The sequence below is a fragment of the Daktulosphaira vitifoliae genome, unplaced genomic scaffold (assembly GCF_025091365.1).
Source record: "Daktulosphaira vitifoliae isolate Bord-2020 unplaced genomic scaffold, ASM2509136v1 Scaffold_2, whole genome shotgun sequence".
NCBI classification, from domain to species: Eukaryota; Metazoa; Arthropoda; class Insecta; order Hemiptera; family Phylloxeridae; genus Daktulosphaira; species Daktulosphaira vitifoliae.
The window spans coordinates 9,773,992-9,796,285 of record NW_026099573.1 but is presented as its reverse complement, the minus strand read 5'-3'; the positions used below and the strand labels follow the sequence as shown (position 1 = coordinate 9,796,285).

The window sequence follows — 22,294 nt, the reverse complement described above, 5'->3', positions numbered from 1 at the left end:
TAAAAAAACTAAAAAATATTAAAAATATTAAACTCAAAAGCCACAAAAAAATTAATGAAAAGTCGCGGATACGTATTTCGGAAACAATGTTACCATTATCAACGCTAAACACATACTGACACCCCGACTAGAAAAAACTCCCTTATATACCCCTAGTGACCTTATCACCTAGTGACGTTATCACTAAGTAATATTATCACATTTTGCCAGTTTACACAAGTTTAATAATGAATTTTTCAGTGGGCCAAGATCCCAATTAATTAAATTGTTTTTATTTTTAAACATTTCTATTGCTTCTCTGATATTAAGTTCTTTGTAATTATTTACGTTTTTAATTAGTTTTATGGTTTTAATAGAGTGATTATGTGTCAATAAATGTTCAGCCACTGGAGATTTCTCAATTTCTTGATTTTTAATATTTCTTAAGTGCTCTTTAAACCTGACCCCTATATTTCTTTTTGTTTGTCCTACGTAACATTTATTACAACTTTCACATTGTATTTTATAAATGCCTGATTTCCCCCCTTCATCTACCTTATCTTTAGGGTTACCTAATAAATCTCTTAAATTATTACTCTTAGATGTTACCAAAGTAATACCAAAATTCTTAAATATTTTAGTTAATCCATTTGAGATGCCCGGATAATATAAAATTGGTGATCTAATTACTTTTTGTTCCCCTTCGCTGGTGAGTGTACCAGCTGCCCTCCTTTCTTTTTTCCACTTTTGTTTTCGGACTAATTTTGAAATTATGTTTTCTTTATACCCATTAAATTTAGCTATTTCTTTTATAACCACCAATTCTTTATCATAATCTATTTTATTCATCGGAATATTAATTAATCTGTAAACCATACTATTAAAAGCTGACAATTTGTGTTGCCAGGTGTGGTTCGATGTGTTCGGAATGTATCTGAACGTGTGTGTGTTTTTCCGATAAATTTCAAAATTTAGAAAATCAATTGTTATATTTATTGGAATATTCGGAAATAAGGCAACTACGCCAAAAGAAATTAACCTGTCATTATTTTGAATGGTATAACCAGATAATTGTTTAACTAAGTCAATATTATTTTTAACTGAAAAGCTATCGAATTTTTTGAAAGATGAAAATACCCTTACTAGGTGTTTAGCCAAATTGTAAGTCGGAGCATTAATATTCAACACAATAGGTCTCATAGTAATTCCTGGCTTATGTATTTTTGGCAAAGCATATAGATTAGGTATTTGAGGGTTTGAAATTTTAATGAAAAACCTGAACTTTTCTTCAATTATTAATTTTGAACTATTTTTGTTTGTAGCCTCCTACGACTCATAAATGACTTAAAAAATAAAAACTATTTTTATTTAAAGGCAGATAAAGGGAATTCTGTTGTAATACTAAAGAAAGAAGATTATTATGAAAGAGAATCAAGAATGATTCAAGAGGGTCTATAAGAGGATTTATAATTTGAGACAAGAGAATCTTAGTAATGATATATACTAGATTAAAATTAACATTAGAAAGAAGATAATAATAAGATTTAAGTTTCTGTTATAAAAAAAAATAGCAATGCAAAAAGAAAAGGACAATGACAAAATATATTTAACTAATAAATTAGCTGTGTCATTTACATGAGTATTAAGTGATGTCATCATTTGGACATAATTGTACATAATCGCACATCTTGTTCAAGTAACTGATGTTATGCTATTTTCTTATTTAACGATAACATATTATAATAATAATCAAAAAATTTGGCATATTTTTAATTTAAATAATTATAGTTGTATTTATTCAAATATTTGCACTTAAGAAAAACATAAAAATGATTTCTTCTTCTTTGTTTTTTCACCACAATAAGAACAACGCCCATCATTTTGATTACGTAGGCTATTAAAACATTCCTTACAAAACATTTGTGGACAACGAGATGAAAAAGTGTACTTTCCTTCAAACTGTCTACATGATATACACAAACGAAAGTGGCTAAAAACAATACCTAAAAAATTAATAGCATAATTTTAAATGTTATATTTGATATTGATTTTATTATTTAATGCTAATAAGTAAGCAGTCGCATTAGCGTGAGACCACTGTTCGGATGGTCTGAAAAGACAGTCGTGGAGACTTGTGTCATCTTAACATTTTTTTATGAAAAATAAAAAATATTACATAAGCATTAATGACATGTATAAATGTGTCAGTATTTTCAATTCATTTTCAAAAGTTGAAAAAGTTAATTTTTTGTTAAAAATTGCTAATTTGAAATCTCTCTGTGAACAGGTATAGGATCAAATTTATAAAAAAAAATATAGAAAATGATAAGTCAATACCTCATTTATCTATTTAAAAAAATTATATTGATTTGATAATTTTTAAAAAAGTTATGGCAGTTTTAAGTAAAAAAAATTGAAAACATTTTGAAAATTAGCGTTTTTTAGCAATTAAAAGCATATATAATATAAAGCATATAGAAAAATTAGTGGATTATTCCAAAAGCTACATGATCTCCTATTTCTTTATTTATATTCTTATTACAAGTTTTATGATTTAAAAGTGTAATATATGAATATATATATATATATTTATTTATAATATATAAATATATAAAGGGAAATGGTGTTATTTTTAAAAAAAATATGTCGAATGAAAGAGGGATATAAATATTATTTTTCATAAAAAAATTGTAAAAATTGTACACATACACTTTTCAATAAGTTATAGCATTATAAAGTTAAAAATATAAAATATATTTTATAAATTTTTATTTAATAAAATAATATAAAATCTTTTTTCATACAAAAATAGCATTCGGTAACTATTTTCACTGTGAAGACAACATAAAGTCCTAATTTTTTATTTACCATAACAAAGTGTATTACATTATCTTTTATTGAAAATATATATAAAAGTGTCAGAGTTTCCGGAATACTTTCAAAAGTTAAGTCGAAAAGGTTGTCATTTTGAATCCCCCCATGTGGAAAGGTAAAGGGTCCGATTTATAAAAAAAATATACCAAATGATAGGTAAAGACATCAAGCATCTATAAAAAAAATTATATTGATTTGGTCATTTTTGAAAAAGTTATGACAGTTTTAAGTGAAGAAAATTAGCGATTTTTAAATTTTTATCGGAGATATCCTTCGTTTACGGGGAACGAGGGAAATTTTTTCAATTTTTGAGGGTAATATCTTCGACAAAATACGAATTGTGATCTTTTGACGTATCCTCAAGTAAAATAAATCCAATAACAGCGGATATATTCTCGTAAAGTAAAAAAAAAAAAACAAGGAACAGAGAAATAAATAACTTCTCATCTACGCATCGAAGATAATAAACAATTTTAATTTAATTTGTTATTAAATATTTGTGTTTGTGGTGATGCATGACAGTTTCTATTTAAAATATTTTTAAAATTAACATAAAATTACAGTAAATTTTATTTTAAAAGATAGAACATGAATACATATTTATGTTTTATTGGATTATTTATTTGCGGTGCATGACCGCTTCGTGTACGCATGGATGATAAACAACGCTTCTCGTGTCCTTGAAATTATGTCTACCAAAGAATTGATTAGTGGGAACGTGTACTCCTATAGGGATCTTAAATAGTCCAGCTCCTGGGTCTACTCCTCGCACCAAAAGAGGATGTGTAGAGCATTGTCTGCCTTTTTTAGGTGATTCGAACTTCGTCATGACTGCTTACTTATTAGCATTATTGAATAATAAAATCACTATCAAATATTCAATTTAAAATTGTGTTTATAATATTTTAGGTATTATTTTCGACACACTTCGTTTGTGTTCCTATTGTGGAGTGTTTAAAGGAATTTACACTTATTCATCTCTATGCCCACAAATTTTTTGTAAGAGATGTTTTAAAAGTCTATGTAAAAAATATAAGGGATATTGTCCTTTTTGCGGCAAAAAAAACGAATCAACCATTTTCATGTTTTTTTTAAATGGAACTAATTAAATAAAAATACAACTATAATTACCTATTTGATTGTGTTTTTTTTTTGTCTCTCAGTACTCATTTTCAACTCTCACTTGACCAATTTCTTTCAATGATACGTCAAAAGATCACAAAGCATATCTAGCTAAAGATAGTAGTCTTAAAAATTTCCCTCGTTCTTTGTAAATGCGTTAAATCCCCTCATACAGTACGATTTTTAAAATCAGCAAATGTTTAAATTTTTTTCTCTTTTTATTCATATAAGAAAGGATAAAAAATGAGCATATAAGTGGGGGAGTATAGGTGTAGCGTCAATCGTAGATAAGATGAGAGAAAATAGACTTAAATTGTTTGGACTTGTTATGAGAAGAGAAGAATGTAAAGCCGTAAGAACAGTTGTAGAAATGAATGTTGGAGGAAGAAGAGGTAGAGAAAGACCAAAAAAGAGATGAAGGGATGCTATTGAATGCGATTTGAGGACAACTGATGTGAGCGTAGATGATGTGGGAGATCGTGTCAAGTGGCAGTTTAGGATAAGAGTGGCCGACCCTAAGTATTTGGGATTAAGGCGAAAAAGAAGAAGAAGATACCAATATTACAATACAAATGATAGTGTGTGGTTATTATGCAATTTCGTTAAGATTTTTTTTTGTATTACAAAAAAAACATTATCCTGGAGTTGGTTTAATGTAGTTGGGATTAAAGCGAGGAAGAAGAAAAAGAAAAAGAAGAAGAAGATTTATATATTCGCATTGATTTAATAAACAATTTATCATTTATATAAAAAATGATATTCCTACAATGTGAAATCAATAGCTTTAAAACTACGCATTTAAGATAATAAATAAATAGAATTTAATATTTGTGTTTGTGGTGACGCATGATAGTTTCTTTTAATATATGATTAAATTAAACATGAAATAATATTACATTTTTTTTAAAACGTAGTACACATGTACATATGTTTATGTGTATACGTTAACTTATTGAAGTATTTTAAACGAAGTAATGCAACTTACTAAGAACTTTAATATGGTACGTCAAACAATTTATTAAGTATTAAATAATTGTATTATGTAGTTTTCCTAAGAAAAATTAAAACATTACATTTTTCACTATATCAACTTATGTAACACTATTTTAAAAATTATAAATATTTTTATATTTATGTGGACGTGGCATAGATGATATCTAAAAATGATTAAAATCACTATCATAAGAAACGCTTCCATACAAATCTGTAGATAGTGTTTAATTTTGGGAAATGGGTGTAATATTCCAGAAGTAAAATTAATTCTTATTTCCTTCATTATTTTTAATTAGTAGTTCTATGATTTATAAGTATAACAAATGAATAAATACTTATAAATTTATTTCAATACAGATTGATATTTAATAATTTAGTACTGTAATTATTTCGGAGAATTTATAAAAAATTATAAAACAGTTATTACTTTTATGGATATGAGTAAAAAATTGAAGGGCTTGATTCAAAACTTTTAAGAAAATAATGTTTTGTTAATTATACATTAAAGGTTTTACAAGAAATTCTCATCAGATTCAAAAGTACACATTTATAATTTTATTTTTCCTGATTAGTATTTCTATTGAAATTATTTATTACGATATAAGTACAAAAAAAGTGATTTTAATGAAATTTTAGACTTAATTTATTCATAATCTTGCTGTTAATAGTAATTATATAAGTTCCTGGCCATAAATCGATCAAAATAAAACCATTTTTGAAATCTACATAAAATTTTGTTTTAATGACATCAATTTTAACTTGCAACTTAAAAAAGATTTGAAGTTCAACATTCTTAATTTATAAACTTTCATAAAAATCAACTATAAATAAAAAAAAAAAACCCAACACAGGGAGTCGTGGCAGAGTGGTGACGTGGCATTGTTGGGTCAAATATAATGATATCTGACAATGATTAAAATCACAATCATAAAAAACGTTTCGATGCAAATCTTTAGATAGTGTTTAATTTTAGAAAATTAGTTGATTACTCTAAAAGTAATATGATCTGCTATCTTCTTATTTATATCCTGATTAAGATAAAGTATGTTAAAAGGAAGAGGGATATAAATATTATTTCTCATAAAAAATTGTATTGATCCATACACTTTTCAATAAGTTATAAGTCCGAAATTTTATTTTTTCCATAATAAAGTATATTACATTAGCATTGATTTATAATATATATAAAAGTGACAGACTTTCTGGAACACTTTCAAAAGATAAGTTGAAAAAATAAATTTTAACTTCAATGCGAAGCTGAGAAAGTATTAATTTTACTATGATGTGTACTATATATTTTTTTTTTGTGTCTCTTACCACTTTTTCTCAGCTCTCACCGAACCGATTTTTTTCAACGATACGTAAAAAGATTAAAAATCGTATTTAGTCGAAGACAATACCCCTAAGAATTGAAAAAATTTCCCTCGTTCCCCGTAAATGGGGGAAATCTCTAAAAAAATTACAAATTTAAATTCGCTAATTTTCGAAATTTTTTCAATTTTTATTACTTAATATTGTCATAAATTTTTCAATAATGATTATATCAATACTAGTCTTCGTCTAGGTGCGTAAGCCTCTTCGGGCCGTCATCATAAGTAGGCCACTGATTCTGGTAGGGGTACCCGGCTACGCTGGGCACAATAAGTGTTTTGCAGAAAAAATATTACATCAGAATCAGTGTAACAAAAATATATTAAAAATGTTATTATTAAAATCAGGAAAATTCAAAAAGAGAATATAGTAAAATGTATTGGGTATAATGTTGACGTTTGATAATGAGGTATTCCCTTTAGGCCTATTCAAAAATTATTTTAGGAGGGTATTTAATATTTTTTACTTTGTTAAACATATTATAGAATATTTTTTGCTAAAAATTAAAGTAATGATGAAAAAAAAGGACATTAGATCCTTATTTATTAGAAAATACCTAAAAAATTATTGATAGAGCTGGTTTAAGGGAGACCCGTATCTCCCTTAAATACACCCCTGGTATACACACAAATTATTAATATTCTAATTATAATAATTGTGTTTATATTATAGAATAATTAAAAAAAAATTCAGCAGGTATTATACGTGGGACTATGTAAAAAATTTAATTTGATTAAAATATTGGTAACTACGATTTATCGTTGGACAGCATAGTTGTCATAGATGAATCCCAATTTAAACGATAAACTCATAGACTCATACATCATATATGAGAAGAAAAAGATTATTAATAATGTATTGTATCTGATAATGAAAGTGCAAACTTATATAATTATAACCGTTGTAAGCTAAACTTACAAGAACCCCGAAGAGGGTCCACCCTGGGCCGAGGCCGAGCCGGAGCACCAGGGATTTTAGTACCTTATCCTAGGAAAAAAGGTCATTAATAAAATATGATTTAGAACAGTCATTAAAATTTATTACACATTACAAGCAATTTTATTTCTTGTTCTTATAATATAATAAAAATATTTGAAAGAGAATTGTACATAAAAATAGATTAATTAATTAAAAACATAGGTCCCAAATAAAAGGGAAAATATAGGGAACAAAAAAAACATTACAGTAAGATACTGAATAGATTAATAGTAATTTAGTTATGGTCAAGGATATCAGAGGAATTTACAGTCTGTTTATAATTAAAATTTAAGACAATGTATAGTGATTAATACCAATATTACATACAAGTTGTCTATAGACAGTCAGGCATTCAAATAGCCTGTGTTCTTTATAAAGTATAATAATTTATGACTAATAAAGTCTGAACATAATGATCCATTTCTTTTTATCATGTCAGTGTTCCTGATAAGAACTAGTCACCATAAATAAAACTATATTAACTGAAATAAATTACTTGCTGGAGTATATTAAATTTCAAATGTCATAATCACAATATAACAAAGCATAAGAGGAAAAACATGAGCATGACAGATCCAACGCATGCGTCAGGGTATAGTGGACATGTCACCAACGTCAATGAGTATCCTCATTGAATGAGGACTCATTGAGATGTTCACCATGTCCATCCTGACGACACCTGAGGAAACTGTCAGCTCATGAAATAAAGAAAAGAGAGAAATAAAAAAAATAGACGGATTGACCATTGCTTATAATATAAAATTATAGTTAATCTATATAGTCAGTAACTAACATTTGTGACCACATAGTCAGAGCACTCATAAACAAATTACTTAAATAACATGTTAAAACGGATAACAGATAAACAGAGAAAAGAACAGAAGAAATATACCACATTACAATTAGTTGATGTTGTCCAAGTCCAGGTTATTAATTTGAGGTGTTGCCATAACAATGGCCAAGCCAAAATGAAAATTTATTATTCCATCTTTAGTTTCTTGACAAGATCGCAGAAAAAAGACAAAAAAATAGTTGACGCCAACAGTCCAAAATGTATTCAACGATGAAGAGGAAAAAAGTGAATTGAATTATAATAAGAGATTCTTTTTTGAACATAACCGTGATTTTTCAAACCGGCTCGATAGCACATAGAAAGGGTAGTTGACAGTGTGACCATTCTAATGTGGTATGGACAAGGATCACAGGTGATAGGGAAAATGATTGTCTAATAACTAATCATGTGTGTATATGCAACACTGACCCTACAGATAGACGACGCGAACTGTTTGAATAACCTGTGACCTTATACTCATGATAACTTTATTACGTTACACCGTCTTGAAATTTATATATAACATATAATATTCCTCGATAAAATATAGTGCTATATGCAAATGCAAAATAGATTCCTAATAAAAATACATATTACACCATATAATTAAGATTCATAATAAACGTATGAGCAGAATTTTTTTATATAGATGCATGATATCGTTATCTTTCGTTTGGTATATTTTTTTATAAATCAGACCCTTTACCTGCCCACAGGGGGGGATTTAAAATGACAAATTTTTCACAAAAAATTAACTTTTTCGACTTTACTTTTGAAAGTATTCCGGAAAGTCTGACACTTTTATATTATCTTTAATAAAAGATAATGTAATATAATTTGTTATGGAAAATAAAAAAATAGGACTTTATTTTGTTTTCACGCTGAAAATGGCTATCAAATGCTATTTTTGTATGAAAATTCTCGATTTTATTTTTTACATTTTCAACTTTATAATGCTATAACTTATTGAAAAGGGTATGGATCAACACAATTTTTTTATGAGAAATAATATTTTTTAATAATCCCTTTCTCATTCAGGATATTAATAAGGAAATAGCAGATCATGTAGTTTTTGGAATAATCCACCAATTTTTTAAAATTAAACATTATCTAAAGATTTGCATCGAAGCGTTTATTTTTTTGATAGTGATTTTAATTACTGTCAGATATCATTATACTTGATCCAACTATGCTACGTCACCACTGTGTCGCGACCCAAATGTGCTAGGTTTTTTTGTGAAAAAGTTATCATTTTAAACGCTTCATGTGTGCTGGTAAAGGGTCAAATGTTCACAAATATATATCAAATGATAAGTAAATACCTAAGGCATTTATAAAAAAAAATTATATTGATTTGGTTGTTTTTAAAAAAGTTATGGCAGTTTTAAATAAACAAAATTGAAAAAATTTCGAAAATTAGTGATTTTTCAATTTATAATTTTTTTGGAGAGCTCTCCCATTTACGGGGAACGAGGGAATTTTTTTCAATTTTTGAATGTAATGTCTATGACTAGATACGATTTGTGATATTTGACGTGTCATTGATAGAAATCAGTTCGAGAAAAAGTGGTAACATTATTGGTAACAAGATATTAGTAAAACCAATATTAGCTTCGCATCGATACTAAAAAAGAGGCGATTGAATAAATCTAATTGCAGTTATTCAATCTATATGTGATAAATATCAAATGAATTTTGAATATTTTCCAATGCAAAATGAATTAGTCAAATATTTTTTGTACTTCGTTTTTTTTTTTTTATAAAATAAACGTTAAGTGAATTTTATGTCACTCATCGTGAACGGAACACTCTGACCATTTTATTTTTGTAAAATTAAACATCTAGATGTCGATGATGATGTGAGATACAAAATATGGCCAGTGGAGGGCCGTCAAGAAATCATTCAACAACAATTACAACATGAAACTCCCCTTTTCTAACTTCTTATTAATGTTGTGCATATAGCACCTCTTTTTCTTCTTTTTTTATGAATATATATTTTTAAATGATACATATAAATTTTCAATAATTAAAAAAAAAATGTTATATTACACATGGCCATTCTCTTTAAGTAGCTCCATCAACAAGTACTATCTTGCTTGGCTCGACTACTAGGTCACTGTCCAGTGTTCCACCTGGGTGGGGGGAAATATTAAGCCTTCTGGTTCGGCTGAAACTTTACAAATATAAAATCGAAAATAAAAAATTGAAAATTTTTGAATATAGTTGTTATTTTTACTATAAGGAAATATAAAGTTCCAGATTTTTTACAATGATCTGTTTTTTTTATTAATTTTTTTTGTATGTGTTACCACATTTCAGCTCTCACTGAACCGATTTCTTTCAACAATAAGTTAAAAGATCACAAATCGTATCAAATCGAAGGCATTTTCTTCAAAAATTGAAAATTTTACATTAAAAATAATGTATATTAGAAATTTTCAACTTATTTTTTGAAAATGTTCCGGAAATTCTCTGAGCTTTTAATATATGTCAAATTGTAGCTTATGGTAAATACTATAAGTTAAAAAAAAAAATTTATCCCAATACCTTTTCTTCTATGGTAAAATTCTCGTCGAATTTAACGAAAAATGTAATTTATATGTAAAATTCACTGTTTAATATGAAATATTTTAATACTTAAAACTGCCATAAATTTTTAAAAAATGAACAAATTAAAATAACTCTTTATTATATTAATACCTTAGATATTTTTTGTTCGTTTGATATAATTGCTTTAAAAATCTGACTCTAAACCTGCTCACAGGGGCAGGTTTTCTCGCCACTCTTGTGCCTATTATTATTTGGATCCAACACATAACTATAAAATTTTCACTGAATCGTTGCAATTGATATATATATACGAATGACATTTATTTAAATGTACTCAGTAATCAGAATCTGTCATTAATAATTTTTGCTGAGTTCGATCTAAGCGCAAGTATACACCAACATTTGTTTCTGCATCCTGTTTTATCATTTGAATTTGATATTCATAATTTCTATTTATTAAAAAACAACAACATATCATTTGATCTTAATATTACAGTCATTCGTAATATTCCATTGTCCGTTTAGTTTGTTAATTTTTATTGATTCGTTTTTCAAAATGTTAAGAACCCCTGAATATTATTTTTTAATTGAGTAGAGTATAAAATACATTGTCGTCCGACTGTCGTCAGACACAAGAATGTGCTGACCAAGGGATTTATGAGCAAAGGACTCCTACTGTAGGTCTCCTACAGTTAGTCGTGGTTCGATATGTGAAAGTGACACTACACATAGTATTATAAGTCCAAGTCAGTTAATTCTAAGTTTAATTCCAAGTCCGTATAATAGAGCTGTATTCTATTTCGTGGGTTATTTATTACAATATTTAATATTATTTATTTCTATTTTAATCGATCATGATTAAAGTCATCATCAATAAATAAACTCTAATAAATTCTCCTTAAATTCTACTTTTTACTAATAAATCCATCTTCTCCACGCGCGTCCGTATTACAAAAATAACAGATTTTCTGTACATTGTCTGCACACAATTCAAATTACAAAAAAATTTAATACGATCAACGGTTTTACGATCATAACACATGATTTAAATTTCATGTATAATTATATTACAGAAAAAAATTTAAACACTAGACATTGGATCCATAATCTGTTGAATGGAATAGATTATATAATTATAAGGTTAAGAAAAAATTCTTAATATAATTGTCTATAATATAAAATATCAGAGCGTATGATATAAGAGATGTACAATGGCAACGAGTCATTTAACTCGATGGACGGTGAAGAATGACTTAATCCTAAATATTTGTACAAGTTGAATTGAATTCAATAAAAAGACTCGACCAAGTAAGGAATGTAACCCTTTTGACTTTGTACTATACTAACATAAGTGAAAATACAATGTAAACAGTTATCTTTAAATGTATTAAAATCATATTCAATAGATGAAACAACTAAAAATAGTTTTTATTTATTAAATGATTTTAATAAAACTCTTTCAGATAGCTCTTATACTTTTTACAACAACTAACAACTAATTAGATATTTTTTTTTTTACAACCGTTAGGTTGGTTAATACTAACTGGATTGGTCTATCCTGGAGAAATTTAAGTACAGTGGTTTCCCGTTGTCTTCTGCACTGGGAACATAGTGCTTTTTTGCCACCGTAGAAACGCACGCATGGTCGCTCATCAGTTCACCTTAATAGCGGCTTAATACTAGATTTTTGTCAACGACTAGTGTGACCACCGCGCCACACCACGCCTAATTAATATAATTAAATATTATTTTTCAGAAATTATTTATCGCAAATATCATATTATTGGTTATTTTACAAAAATGTGAAAAGGTATTGTCCAGCTCTGATATTCTCGAGGACGAAACAGTATTAACAGACACTAATGAACAAAAAAGTAAAATACTTAAAACTTGTTTATATATGTATCACTAAGTTAAACCACTTGGGTCTCAATAATAGGTATATAATATATAACTTTGGATACAAGCACAATAGATGATTGTTTATTCCGCAAATGTGTATTGTACACCGAAATCCAACTAGAGCTATTTGTATGATATCTACTTTACACTAAAGGAGCTCCCCTTCCATAATTAGTTAGTGTAATAAGAAATATTATTATATAAAATTAAATGTATATATTAACAATAATAATAACAATTATCGTTATTATTGTTTTATTTAATTTGCAAAATGTAAATAATTAAAACAAATCCATTCAAATAAATCTAAAATTAATATTAAATGTTGACTATTGAAATTTATAAAATTAATATCATATTTTTGATATTATTTTGATAAATCTGATAATTTATCTATGTTCCTTAATATAGATTAGTGATAGGCATTTTCGAATATTTTAAACTATCGAATATTGTTTTTATACAACCGAATAGTGTGTTTTAGCATAAACTATTCGAATAGAGTCTATTTTATTAAATATTTTAAAAACTATTCGAATATATGTGTAACTATCGAATATTGTTTTCTAAATAAATTATTTAAGCGTTGAGTCCACCAACGTTCAAAATGAATAGAATATATATTGAAAAATAAATTATTGAAAAATAATTTATTTTTCTACTAGCTATATATTTTTTTTGAATATGAAGAATTTTTAATAATAGATTGTACGACTTAAAATTAAAAATACTTATCTGTGACTAGGCGAAGTGCACTTTGGAATCCAACTATATTCTATTCATTTTGAACGTTGGTGGACTCAACGCTTAAATAATTTATTTAGAAAACAATAAAACTTAACTAATCGAAATACATGCGCGTGGTAATGGCTTAATGATTCAATCAATGAAAATTTTACTTTTATTTCTAAATAAAATACGGTTTGATGTAAAAATTCTGGGTAGAGAACATATGATCCATCAATAATTGATAATTGGGTATAATTATTTTACCCATAATGTATAGTTGTATAGCGATACAATAATTGATGCCTTATCTTGATCAATAAAAATCGTCTAAATCAATGTTGCGGATTTAAATGGGCCAATGAAATAGGAGAACAGAAAGGAAATAGAGTACATTCAGTACTCTACTCTTTTGAATGTACTCTGAATGTAAAGGCATACATTTTATGCCTTTTGTGATCAAAGTTGAGATAAAAAATACAAAATAATTGTGCTAAAAACCATGTGATTAGATTTAATGAATGTTACTAAATAAGTTTTGATGTAAAATCTTAGATGTGGAATAGTGTTTTTTGTATAATGTTATTGAATAGTCACTCAATTGTAATTGAGTGTTTTCTAAATAACATAAAAATAAGAGAATTAAAGAGTGAAATTAATAAAATAAAATAATTAAACGTTAATCAAATTTCTTATTTTCATAAATTATTATTTTTTAGATTGTCAGATATGTCGTAATAAAATAAATGTAATTGATTGTAAACTACCATGTTGTTCTGGGACATTCCATAAAAATTGTTTAGATAATTGGATAAGTTATGGAGTAATATTATGTCCAAATTGCTACGGAAATCCACTTGAAGGTATATTAAAAAAAAAAAAAATGAGTTTATAATCAAATCATTCATTAACATTTACCCTATTTAACTCTATTCATTTGATAGAAATATATTTTTGAAGCAAAGTTTTAAAAATGAATTTTAATAGAATATAAGTAGTTGAGACAATTCTTTCTTATATATTATTGTTCATGGGTTCTTTTAAATAAATAAATTATCAATGTCAAAGACATCATCGGAAAAATTCACTCAATTTTAGAAATTGAAAAAGGATTAATATTTTTATACCTTAGCGGTAGTAGGAATGAAGCCTGTAAAATGCCTAGTGATAAAAATAGCAACACTATTCACCTACAGTCACTACTTTAAATTATTAATTACTTGTGAAATACTGGTCAAAAAGCTGTTATCGACCAGTCATTTTTTTAATTACCTCATTTCTTATTCTATAAGTTACATATATATGTATGTCTTCATTTATTAAAATAAAATTGTTCACCCTATTAGATACAGTACTATAGTGGCTTATGATAAATCGATCATTTATACATTTATTTATATAAATTTTTATGTTTTAAACAAAAAATATGAATCAAACAAAATATATAAAATAAATAAGATATATACGTTTTTAAACTATATTTATTTTGCACTTTTTAGTTTCATGTTATGATAGTAGTTAATATCAATATCATAGTTGTAACGGAAATCAGGGTTTGATTCCGGGGAGGGAGTCTGAGAAACGGCTACCACATTCAAGGAAAGCAGCAGGCGCGTAAATTACCCACTAAATAGTGAGTAATTTAAATAGTGGTAGAGCGGTGAGCGGGGTGGGGTGAATTCGTTACGACAGTCCAGTCTCAAGGCCATAAACGACGGGATACGCTAGAATAATAACACGTGGCGCGTGGAGTTACAAACTTACAAGAAACAACAAACATACACGTGAAATTTATATAAGCTTGTTAATAAAAGAACATTTTTTTATTCATTTAGTAATAATATTTTTATGAAAATATAAGACAACTTATATTGAAGTGTTAAAAAACGTGTTCTAATTTTTTTTATTTTTAATAATGTCAAAACTTATGTTTGCTGTAAATACTAAGTATTTTTAATACGCTTATATTAGTTTCACTTGTATGTGTGATGTGTGTTTGTAACTTTCCACGGGGCACATGTTATTATTCTCGCGTATCTCGTCGTATAGACTAGACATCGTAATGCATTCACCCCACCCCGCTCACCAGTCACCGACAACCGTAATCCTGTATAATTTTATATTTTTGGTTTTCGTACCCGTACACGCGTGCCTGTCATTAATTATATATATATAAACAAACTTTTATTTTGACTGACCAATACCGTCTGCGTGTAATGCGCCTTACGTATATATATATTTATATATTCCTACCGCCGCTGCCGCCGTTTATACCTTAGGTATAACGTTCCCCCCGCCAACAAAACAAAGCTATACCTAGTGCATGATACGTTTACGTACTTATGTCGCCTTAATATATATATGTATGTATGTATGTGTATATATTTATATATATTCCTACAGCCGCCACATATGCCTCGCGTACAACGTTCCCCCACGCCCCGCCCGACCACAAAATACAGCTATACCTCGTGCATTATACTTTTACGTACTTAAGTCGCTTTATATATATATATTCTAATTACTATTAAAAATATATATTAACACGCTTTACTCTCATTAAGAGATATAGAGTGTATTCATTCAGATTACAAAGGATAATTTTTTTATCGTCATTTTTCGTCACTACCTCCATGTTACGGGAGTGGGTAATTTACGCGCCTGCTGCTTTCCTTGGATGTGGTAGCCGTTTCTCAGACTCCCTCCCCGGAATCGAACCTTAATTTCCGTTACAACTATGATATTGATAGTAACTACTATCGTAACATGAAACTAAAAAGTGCAAAATAAATATAATTTAAAAAAAATTAAAAAAACACGCTTTTAAAGCACATCGAACTAAATGATTAAAAATAATTTATAAAATAAGCTTAAAACAACAATGAACGAAAAATACTAGTATTATTGTGATAAAAGCGTGAGTGCTTGTGCCAATTTTTTTGTATATTAAGTGCCCGACGATTTCATCACAATAATACTAGTACTTTTTGTTTATTATTGTTTTAAGCTTATTTTAAAAATTATTTTTAATCATTTAGTTTGATGTGCTTTAAAAGCGTGTTTTTTAGTTTTTTTTTAACTATATTTATTATTATAATTATTTTATTCTATTTTGGTTACTTAGCCAACATTTTAATATTCCTAGGAAATCATACTTGATATACAACTAGTATTTTCTAGTAGCTTCCTTTTGAAACCCTGTCTAAATGTACCTAATGTTCTTCTATAAGATTGACACTGGTTCAATTACCTATTAGGTTATTAAAAATATACACTGATACATGTAAAATGATTGACTAATATAATTAAAAGAACTTCAATATAATTAAAATTATATTTTCGTGACTTATATCCAAAAATTAATAAAACGCATTTATAGATTTTGAAATATTTTATAATGTGTAAATCTCTAGATGACGAGTTTCTGTCTAATGTCAAAAAGTTATCATTAATTTATTGAGATGAATTGAATTAAAATTAATAAATCAATTTGTTGAAAATACTCGAATATTTTTTAAATATCAATTTTTAAGTAGTAAAAGTAGTAGTAGTAAATAAGTTAATAAAATAAATATGAGCTTATTTACATTATTTTGGTGAATATGGTATGATGGATATTAAAAATTTCTTTGCGGACTCGGTAGTATAATCTTTGTAAGTAATCTTAGTACTTAAGATGTACTTCCACTTGTCATTTAGTACACCAATGATTCAATATTTCAGAGGTGGGCTATTTTATGATGAATTGTAGTGTACAGATAATATAAGTTCAATTAATCAAATAATGTAGCTAAATCTCATTTAGCCCATCAATTAATGATCCTATATACCACATCGATCTTATTTGGACTTTTTCTAGCATTGACTTCTGTTATCAATGTAGTTTACTGATTAATGTAGCATTCTATAATGTAAAATGTGCTAAAAGTTTTAGATACTATTTTTCGAAATCAAATAAATATGGTTTAAATATCTGGTAAATTATTATGATGTTTTTTAGAGAAAGTTTTTTTTTTTAAGATATTCTCATTTGCTATAACTGTAGAAGAACTAAGAATAAAGAGCAGTTGATAAAAATGCAATGTTGTAGTAAAGATTTATGTAAACATTGTATCAATTATAAAATGAAAACTAAATGTTTGTGCAAAAAAGACTTAATGAAAGGTACTTTATACTTATTTTTACTTTTTTATCATGTAATAATAGACTTATGAATATCGATCACATTTACAGTGCCCGATCAAGTAATTGATTTAAATAAGTTTAATTAATATTTATGATTTTATATGCGAAATAATAATATTATAATAGACCTTTTGTGTGAGTGGATCCTTTATCCCTATGTATACTTATGGCATTAGTGCACAAAAAAGGAAATTTGGTTAATGTTTCAAATAAATAAATAATCGGTCATAATTATTTTCAATTATCCAGTCCATATATAATTCCGTTATTCAGCAAGCGATCAGGCCGTTCATCACTAATATTTGCTTTAAAGTTAATTAATTATTAATTTTATTGATATGTTATTTATGCTTTATGGCAATTATTTTTTAAGTAACCCCCTGTCCACATTGATATAATTAGATATTTGTTTGTTTTCATTAATACATATTCGTATTAGTTTGTGCTAGTTATAAGTACCATCTTTTATCATACAGTTCACTTCATTATAATTTTCTATTTGTACAACCCTTTGCTACGACAAAACGCACATAATCGTCTCCAATCAAAAAACCTAAATTTCGGACGGCAGGTTATACAACTAAATTTGATAAGATGTAACTGATTGTATTTAGTAAGTGTACGTGATTGCTCTAAACCAAATGCACAATATTAGGTAAGACTGGGCAAACTTCATGGCTTTATTTTATACCAAAATTTTGGTTTAATGTCTTTTTGTCTTTGATTTAATGTCAGTTATTTAAATATTTCTGCATATTTTTGAACTCTCATTTTAAATACTATAGAATTTGTTAGATCTCAAAGTTAACTATATTTGGTTACAAATTTAGACCAAATATGTCGTGCATTTGAATATGCATGATGTAAAAATTCAACATTTCATTAACATAACAAAAATAATTTTTTCTAATCCTTCCCCGTTAGCATAAAGGCCAGGTCGGCTGCACATCGTAAAGGTAAAGGCAGGACTTTGTGAAGGTCGGGGTACAATAGTTCACAAAAATTAATACAAATATATATATATATCTTCCTAAGGCACCGGCCTTAACAATCTCCTCAGGTCCTCTTTGGTCAGGTATTTAGGCTGCCACTGAGGCAGGTATTTGGTCAATTCTTTGCGGTGCATGATCGCTTTAGCGAACGCCTGAAAGAAAAACCACGCCTTCCGGTTCCCTAATATCATTAATTTTGCGAGTGAAGCCTCTAACAACTAGAACAGAGCTATAAATTATCTTGGGAAATTATATTTTTTTGTAGTAAGAACGTTAGCTACTATGATAAAAAAATTCTTATGCTTAGAAAACAACGGGAATTTTTTAATTTAGCGGATTTGGATAGTCCGATTTAAAAAAAATTTTTTTCATAATGTTGGTTCACATGTCCTTGAAGTATAATAAAACTTTAAGCAATCAAGCCATAGGATTGGACATCGCTTTTATTATAATTATGGTAACTTGTACAACATGTCCCTGTTTTTTCTTTATTTCGTTCATTAATTATTCCTATACTCGTGTATTGTATGAGGTTTTCTTTGAAACATAAATTTTAATTAGATTAATATACTTTAATTATAATTAAAGTATATTATATTAAAATAATTATTTTAATATAATGATTCTATTCTATTTTGTTCAATCTTTCTGACAAATTTTGCTCATTGACTATTCGTAAATTATTTATTTTAAAATATCATTTTCTTTTGCACATTAGTGCGTTAACTATTTTATCACGTGAGTGTAAAAATTTATTATTTAACGACAGTAAAACTGTTAAATACTTAATATATTAGTAAAGTTCAATTATCAAAAGTAATATAAATTCAAAAATTGTGCTTTTCATTTTTTAGGTATTACTTTCGACTCCGTCCGTGTATGTTTTCAGTGTGGAAAGGAACAAGGAACCCACACATTTTCACCTCGTTGTCCACACATTTATTGTGAAAATTGTTTTATTACTATGGATGAGGACCATAATAGATGTATTTATTGTGATGAAAAAAAAATGGAGGAATAATCTTATGTTTTTTTTTTAATGCAACTAACTGAATAAATTCAATTATAGCTATCTATATTTAAAATATACCAGATTGTTTCATTAACATCAAAATATATTATCATTATATAAGAATATTGCGTAACAACAATTATTTTAACAAAGGGTGCGATTATCTACAATTGTACAATTGTGTCTTGCACTTCGTCTGCACCTCAGACCTAGGTGTTACCTTTATTCTCTTCCTATTACAACGGCCTTTTGACACCCACAGCCAATCCGGTGTGTAAGCTGAGCATGATGTCACATATAAGATCACACATATGTGAATATATAGTCAGCGGACTCATTATCATCTTCATACTTCGTACAACGTATTCTAACTTCCTTTAGTACTTTGTTTTGTATTTAATAAAACTTTTGAGTTTTTAATTTAATAGTAAATGGCATTTAAATTTTTAATATAACTTTATTAGTTAATTCGATATAAGCATTTAAAGTTTCAAATTTTTGAGTTAATATACATGTATCAAATACAAGGGATTACAAATACAGGTAGCTAATTGATATTTTATGACGTTGCTGTCACAGTCAACTTTCTGTTTTGCCAGTTAGTATATTTATAAACTCACAACAATGTGCCTTATTACCATTGATAATAAATGCTGTATACCTAAGAATAATCCCAAAGAAAAGAAATATTACTACATATATATGTATATGTAAATTCTAATTTACCAAGAATAACAGCTCAAACGAAATCTACTCTATATAGATTCAGTTTTAACAAAAGTACTTATTTTAATTTTATTATTTATATTAAAATTTTATATACAGATTTTTTGCTTACCTTCGAATAAGTTTTCTTTAAATAAACAGTATTCTTTTTTTTCTTTTAAAATGTGTCTCTTCACGCTGGTGATGTGCGAATGTTTTTTAATAACACATAAACCCGTCCTTTTATACTTTTTTAAATTTAATTATGTGAAGTGGACAATGTGAATACTTAGCAATAAAATGCTGAAGACGTTTTTAAATCCCCCCCTGTGGGCAGGTTAAGTATCAGATTTACAAAAAAAATATACCAAATGATAGGTAAAAACATTAAGCACCTATACAAAAAAATTATATTGATATGTTCATTTTTGAAAAAGTTACTGCAGTTTTTAGTAAAAAAAATTGAAAAAATTTCGAAAATTAGCGAATTTTAAATTTGTAATTTGTTTGGAGGTTTCTCCCATTTAAGGGGAACAAGGGAAATTTTTTCAATTTTTAAGGGCAATGTCTTCGACTAGATACGATTTGTGATCTTTTGACGTATCATTGAAAGAAATCGGTTCGGTGAGAGCTGAGAAAAAGTGGTAACAGACACAAAAAAAAACACAATTAAAAAAAAAAAAAATCACATCTTAGTAAAACCAATACCTTCTCAGCTTCGCATCGAAGCTACAAAATATATAAAATGAAAGATCATTTTTTTTTTAATTAGTAATAGTATTTTTATAGAGATGTTTAGGACAGGGGCATTAAATATTATAGTACGTATCTGAACCGGCTTAAAGCACTGAATACTGATCATAATGTGTAGTGTAAAGCCGTGTAAATAGTCACTGGAAGTGGTAGGGTTCGCCTGCATAAAACCAGTGATCTATGTTGTGAATATTTGTATATAGCTCTTGCGATAATGTTTAATATTCAACTCACTCTTTTGTAAATAATTATAGAAATAAAGAATATGTGAGTACAATCATGTAAATTAATACCCTGGCTTTTGGTATATGGATCAACTTTCGAAATTCATATGCCATTCGATAGTTTATTATTAACTTAATCTAACGCAAAAATAAAAATCCATAATTGGCAATTTAGTTTTTGAGATAAATGACTTAAAAGTTTTCAGTTGAAAACGATCACATTTTTAAACCTTTATGGTTAAAGCAGTTGACTAACATCAATGAAAGCTCTAAGAAATGTGTGCAACAGTACTTCAAACATGATCTCGAATTCCATCCGTTGCAAATAGGATAAAAGCTATTTTAAAAAGCCAGGAAATTGACCCTGAGCCTTTTCAAATTGATAATACTCAAAATTCGCATAGTTGCTTGCCAGAGATGCTACATAAAACTAAAAAACATGGACCACGACAAATAAGCTTAAATAACTACAGTTTTGGTAACTATACAATATTTAATATCATAATTAACCAGAATACATTTGCTAATTAGAAAAAATTAACAACAATAAATTAAATCTTTGGTAGCTAATTAGAGCCAAATAAAAAAAATAGCATATGGTAGCGATTTTCACCATGTAGACAAGATAAAGCCTGAAATTTTTATTTTCCCTAATTAAGTATATAACATTAGCTTTAATTTAAGATATATATAAAAGTGTCAGGCTTTTCGGAAGACTTTCAAAAGTAAATTTTTTGTGAAAAAGTTGTCATTTTAAATCCCCCACTGTAGGCAGGTAAAGGTTCAGATTTATAAAAAAAATATATCAAACGATAGTTAAAGACATCATGCATCTAATAAAAAAAAAACGGTAGCACAGTGGGGTCGCGGCATAGTGGAGACATTGCATAGTAGGGTCCAGTATAGATTTAATCTGACAGTGATTAAAATCACTATCATAAGAAACGCTTCGATGCAAATCTGTAGATAGTGTTTAATTTTAAAAAATTGATGGATAATTGCAAAAGCAACATCAACTTCTATTAAAATAAAATACAAAACCCATAATTATCATACAAAAATAGTATATTTTTCAATATGGTAGCCATTTGCG

General features: G+C 27.5%; 1 protein-coding gene across 1 annotated transcript; it reads left to right on the top strand.

The window, feature by feature from the left end:
* Positions 1-4,934: 4,934 nt before the first annotated feature.
* LOC126897408 (uncharacterized) lies at positions 4,935-19,637 on the top strand. The gene is made up of 5 exons (XM_050670968.1): positions 4,935-4,976; positions 12,459-12,576; positions 14,050-14,193; positions 17,351-17,494; positions 19,362-19,637. The coding sequence occupies exons 1-5, from the start codon at positions 4,950-4,952 to the stop codon at positions 19,526-19,528; spliced, it is 600 nt and encodes a 199-aa protein (XP_050526925.1). The 5' UTR covers positions 4,935-4,949; the 3' UTR covers positions 19,529-19,637.
* The last annotated feature ends 2,657 nt before the right edge of the window (positions 19,638-22,294 follow it).

Coding starts and splice junctions, on each gene's coding strand:
- LOC126897408 (XM_050670968.1), top strand. CDS start 4,950: ATGCAACTTACTAAGAACTTTAATATG. Junction 4,977..12,458: donor TTACTAAGAACTTTAATATG/GTACGTCAAACA, acceptor ATTATTTTTCAG/AAATTATTTATCGCAAATAT. Junction 17,495..19,361: donor CAAAAAAGACTTAATGAAAG/GTACTTTATACT, acceptor TTCATTTTTTAG/GTATTACTTTCGACTCCGTC.